Here is a 6,000-nt window from a genome sequence, read left to right as displayed (position 1 = left end):
GGATGGATCTTACCGACAACAGTGGACTGCCTTCGAACGACCAATTCTCCGACTACACGTGGATCATCGAAAGTCATCTGCCCGCTTCTCCAACTCCCACTTCCTTCCGGCGACGATCCTCTTGGCATCACCTGTTGTCTTATGGTATCGCTAAGTTTTCTTGCAACCCTCTTTCGCTAACCTCCCACTTCAAGAGAGATGTGTCGACCTTCAAGGTGAATTGTCTAAACCTTAAAACGTGTGGCTTTAGTGAAAAGCTATTTGCGTTATTTGTTATCTTTTGCCAAGAACTCTTGTAAACTCTTCAAGTGTAGTCAATGTTCAACCGCTTAAATCTCTCACGAATTTTCTTGAATCCTAATTGAGTAAGCAAATTTTATTGTTAATGTTGCAAAGTTAAAGTTTTCACTAATCTCTGAATTTGCAATTCATGTTTCCCCATGTTGTTCACTATCAGAAACTGATAATAAAATGTGAATTGCGAAGAAGAGGAAGAAAAAGAAGAAAAGGGAAAATTTCTTTGGTAGAAAAATAAGCCTTGTGTTTGTACAAGGGATAGCCTCCCCAAATATCAAGTCTTGAACTGATCAAACAGTTGAATTTCAGAAGGAGAATGATTTGCATATCAAATAAAAAATTTTATTCAATATCTAATTTTTCTTACATGCCTTCAAATGCGCTAAATTCAATAAAAAAAAATCTAAGGATGCAACTACCGAAAGAAAGAATTCACTTCAACAACCATCTAATTCCCATAGGGCCAAAACAACCGTTCAGCTGTTGCTATAGGTTGGGGAAGCCGCAGGAGAAACTGCAATAAACTGCCTTTGCCATCGTCTTTGAAGGAACTCATGAGAGCTTCTAGGTAGAGTCCGCCAACAAACCCCAAAAACTAACTTAGAAGTTTTTGGAAGCCACATATGCTAAAATCTGGAAGCCGAAGGAAGCCAATTAGTAACATAAAACTTTAGAAGAAGCCACACCAATCACAGATAAGGACATTTGCCTGCAAGAGTTGCTGTAAAATGGTCTAATGAACAACATTGTTGATTCTCTCTCAATTTCACTTAAAACTGAAATTTCCTTCAGTTTTTCACAAACCCTAGCCCCTATTGATGCCGCCGGCCCCCTATTGGCTCTCCCATTGAATGATCAATAATTCCCCTCTTTAATTTGGGATTTCAAATTTAAAATTCCAAAATTTTCCCTCCTAAATCCTTTGAAACTGAAATCAATTTCAGTTTCTCAACCTAATCCCTCTCATCTCCCCTAGATCCACCGCCGGCCCCTTCCTCCTATCCAAATCGGCCCCTCTCTTCTCTCTTGGTTCAGTGAGGGGATTGCTCGTCTTCAAGTTCATGGTGCATGGCGGATCCCGCCGTTGACTACGGAATCGAACTCGACACCTACGGCCACATTCACGTCCTTAGATCGCCTTTTTTTGGCGTGGTTTTGGCTTCGACAATACCGTCGAAGATTACTTGGATCGGATCTTACCGACACTAGTGGACGCCTTCGACGACCAATTCTCCGACTACACGTGGATCATCGAAAGTCATCTGCCCGCTTCTCCAACTCCCACTTCCTTCCCGGCGACGAGTCCTCTTGGCATCACCTGTGTCTTAGTGGTATTGCTAAGTTTTCTTGCAACCCTCTTTCGCTAACCTCCACTTCAAGAGAGATTGTCGGACCTCAAGGTGAATTGTCTAAACCTTAAACGTGTGGCTTTAGTGAAAGCTATTTGCGTTATTTAGTTATCTTTTGGTTATCTTTTGCAAGACTCTTGTAACTCTCAAGTGTAGTCAATGTCCACCGCTTAATCTCTCACGAATTTTCTTGAATCCTAATTGAGTAAGCTAAATTTTATTGTTAATGTTACAAAGTTAAAGTTTTCACTAATCTCTGAATTGCAATTCATGTTTCCCCATGTTGGTTTCACATCAGAACTGATAATAAAATGTGAATTGCGAAGAAGAGGAAGAAAAAGAAGAAAAGGGAAAATTTCTTGGTAGAAAAATAAGCCTTGTGTTTGTACAAGGGGATAGCCTCCCCAAATATCAAGTCTTGAACTTGATCAACAGTTGAATTTCAGAAGGAGAATGATTTGCATATCCAAATAAAAAATTTATTCAATATCTAATTTTCCTTACATGCCTCAAATTGCTAAATTCAATAAAAAAAAATCTAAGGATGCAACTACCGAAAGAAAGAATTCACTTCAACAACCATCTAATTCCCATAAGGGCCAAAACAACCGGTTCAGCTGTTGCTATAGGTTGGGGAAGCCGCAGGAGAAACTGCATAAACTGCCTTTGCCATCGTCTTTGAAGGAACTCATGAGAGCTTCTAGGTAGAGTCCGCCAACAAACCCCAAAACTAACTGTAGAAGTTGTTGGAAGCCACGTATGCTAAAATCTGGGAAGCCGAAGGAAGCCAATTAGTAACATAAAACTTTAGAAGAAGCACACCAATCACAGATAAGGACATTTGCCTGCAAGAGTTGCTGTAAAATGGTAATGAACACATTGGTTGCCAGAGGTACTAGAATAAGATGGGCATAGTCATCACATCAAAAGATCATAAATTGTGGTAACTTTCTCAGCTTAATGATAAAGCAAGATTAGGTTTAAAATGGCTTGGTGATAGTTTGTAAGAGTTTTTGTACAATGGTAATGAACGGAATGGTTGCAAGAGGTGCGAGAATAAGATTGGCATAGTCATCACATCAAAAGGTCATAAATTGTAGTAATTTTCTCAGCTTAGTGATAAAACAATATTTGGTTTAAAATGACTTGGTAATAGTTTTTGCATGCGTCGAAGGAGGTGTTTTCCATATATTTTTTGGGAATGTTAGGGGATTCGAGCTCAGGTGAGATGGGAGGAATTTCTTCCGTCGACCACTCGGCCGCAAACCCAATCTCGTGTTTTCCATTTTGATTCATGCTTAGTTTTTCAAATTCTCCATCTTTTCCAAGCACTTTACTGTTGTTTATTACTGCTCTGGTCATTTGACATAACTTTTAGTAAAGTTAATCTTGCCATACTAATTTTGGCAGGAACTTCTTTTGCTATGACCGTCTTACTTTCCATAGGAAGTAACTATGGGCAGTCAGGCGCTTGGTGTTTGACTGGGTCTGGAAAAAAGGAGAAGGCATGTTCATACTTTTATTGCAAATGTGTGACCTTAGCAACTCATTAAATTTTGTTTTTCCTCAGGATTATATGGTGATTCATAGTTTCAAACAATGATGGCATTATTCCTAGAAACATTTGATACACAAGAAGTTTATATTCATGCCAAATGTGCTTTATTTTTCTAATTTTTGTTGATGAAGCATGAATTCTTCTATGAAGAAGTCATTACCGTATTGAATTTATGGTGTACTTGAATCATTTGTGTCAGAGGCATAGCTTGTTTTATGTACTCTACATTAATGACTAGTTAGATACAACATTGGGAAACCAAAATGTTCTGTATAATTTTTTTTTTTTTAAAAGGATGTATTTCAAGTGTTAACAAATGGGACATGGTAGTGGAGAGCATAATAGATGTGCTCAAGGTATAAATAGTTTTTTATATGCAGACATTGATGTAGGACTACAATGTTTAAAGTGATGTGATAAGAACTTGCACGATTTCTTGATAAAAATAATTATGATTAGAACTATTAGCAAATTAAAACGACAAAATAAAATGTAAGAGCAGTTACTTCCGTTTAGGCCAAGTTGGACAATAAGCATTTGAATTATCAAAACAACAAAGAGATTCAACAATATGCAAATGGAGTAGCTTTCAACAAAATCCCTAATATAACAATAAGATTAGAAGCATAGAAAATACACTCAATCATACGTTTACTAGGTTTTGGGCAACGGCGAAACAAAATCCTACGTTTACTAAGCTTAGGCAAAGGAGAAACTCGGGTCCTTGTGATTCGTCATCACCTACAAGATTAGGTGATTAGGAAGGTTATTGAAAAGGGGGAGAAGTTCACCTTTGTCAAAACCCGGAAACAAGCAGGCGAGATGTTGAAGAAGTTCATCGTAGCTTCCCTTGAAGGTTCAACTAGAGAGGAAGAAGTCTCTCCCAAGCGTTGAAGTGTTGAAGGTAACGATCCTTTGCTGTCCTTGCCGTTTCCCCTTGAAAGAGAGAGGTTTCTTTCAAGAATCCAAGTAGGAAGTGGCAGGAGAGGGTGACTGGCCAAGGGGGAAAGACTAGGGGAAGATTGAGTTCAGATTTTGAGAAGAGGATTATGGTGGGAAAGCTGAAATTAATTTCCATATCAATTCTCTAGGTTTGGAAATAATTTAAATAGAATATGGGGTAAGAGAGAGGGGGCGGGTAGAGTAGGACATAATTTGGGATTTAATTCCAAGGGGGGAAGCTTAATTTTGGGAAGGAATTAAGTGGGTGGGCCCTTGGGAGTTTCGGCCAAGAGAAGTGGGAGGGATTTGAATTGTTTCCAAAGTGGAGAGGATAGTTTTAGGAAACAATTCCTAATCTCATTCATGATGGGGCCGGCGGCTATAGAGAGGGAGGGAGGAATTAATGAGGCATTTAATGCCTACTTAAATTAATAAACTAAGTTTGGAAAGAAATATTTCCTCCCTTCTTAATTTAAAATTTAAATAGGAATCGTTTTAGTAAGTTTCATAAAATAGGATTTTGAAAATTAAGTAAATCTTTCTAATTCAAATTAATTTGAATTTGATCATGAAGAGAGTTACCAAAATTATGAATTCTATTTTAGGAAGGTTGTGGGGGACGTGTAGAAGGGGGGGAAGCCAAGGGTGGCCGACGGTGAAGAGGTGGCCGTGGATGAAGTAGAAGGTTGGGGGGATTAGGTAGCCGACGACAAGGGTGTTTTGGGAGCTCCTTAGGCCGACGGCTAGAGGAAGAAGAGGGAAGGAAAATTTGATAAACAGAAAAAGAACCACGAACCCGGCCGTCTCCAAAGTTGGTGGGTATTCCAAATTCCCTCTCCTAGGGATCTCTCTCTTTCCAAGCACTCTCAAGATCTCTCAAGAACTCGAGCAATGGCACAAATTTTTTATCATTCAATCATTCATTACCTTTAGAAGAAGAACATAATGGCTATAAATAGCCTCATACAAAAGGACTCAAAGATAAAAGACGACCTTGCCCTTAGGGCTTACATACGACTTCCCTTAAGGGGTAAAAACGGGAAAAAACAAATACAACATAAATAACAAATAACATAATAAAACAAATATATGAAATAACTCAAAAATACATCGACGCGATCGTGACCGTAGATCGACGGCCACGCCTCTGATATATGCTTCATGCTCTGATGTCCCCATTAGACTTAGTTATCAGATTTATTTCATGGGCATATATGCGCTATTGGTGCATTTGTGTTTTTGCATGCGTTCGCATTAGGTCACAATTAATAGGTGGATTGACACGTTGATATGTGTGTGCTATAAGATATTTATGCATCTATATCTTTATCTGCATCCTAGTATACGTCTATGCATAGTAAAAAATCTGCACCTTATGCAACTAGATCTATATCAATGCTATGCATTCCTAAATCCTTCTCATATTTTAACCAATCATGTACCAGTATTGCGTCCGTTTTTCATAGTTCCCAAGTTGTCCTATCCATTCACGTGAGTAAATCAATGTGTTTTTAATGGCTACTGCTGATTGAATAAACTGTTCAGTTGTTTCTTAAATTCCAAGAAAAGTAAAATATTTAAGATAGAAATCTTCTATACATGTTTATTTTTCTTGAGTTATAGACCTTATGCTGCTCTGATTCATATCATTGAAGAACTAAAATCTGTGAAGGGACTTGCTAATTAGTGCTTCTATGATTTCTCTGCCTGGATAACGCTAAAATGAAATCATGAATTGCTGGATTGTCTGAATTATTATATTGAAAAGAATTCCATGACTTAACAGAACTGCTTAAATACTACACCTTTTACATTGAGTATGATGTAGATTCATTATTGTAATTGCTTTGTCTA

The 6,000-nt window shown here is 38.0% G+C and overlaps 1 protein-coding gene across 3 annotated transcripts in view; it reads left to right on the top strand.

Moving 5' to 3' along the window:
• The window catches only part of LOC110107189 (G-protein coupled receptor 1), a 54,524-nt gene that overhangs the window by 30,913 nt on the left and 17,611 nt on the right, over positions 1–6,000 (top strand). For all 3 annotated transcript variants that reach the window (XR_003699829.1, XM_020837376.2, XM_028692519.1), the window contains one exon: positions 3,057–3,151. Coding sequence is in view for 2 of the 3 variants with exons in the window: in XM_020837376.2 (XP_020693035.1) it covers positions 3,057–3,151 (95 nt within the window). In the remaining variant the exon portion in view is untranslated. The remainder of the gene's footprint in view (positions 1–3,056; positions 3,152–6,000) is intronic.

The sequence above is a fragment of the Dendrobium catenatum genome, unplaced genomic scaffold, assembly GCF_001605985.2.
Source record: "Dendrobium catenatum unplaced genomic scaffold, ASM160598v2 original_scaffold_218076, whole genome shotgun sequence".
Classification (NCBI taxonomy): Eukaryota; Viridiplantae; Streptophyta; class Magnoliopsida; order Asparagales; family Orchidaceae; genus Dendrobium; species Dendrobium catenatum.
Note: the sequence above shows the minus strand (reverse complement) of the source record. Positions and strands in the feature narration are given on the sequence as shown.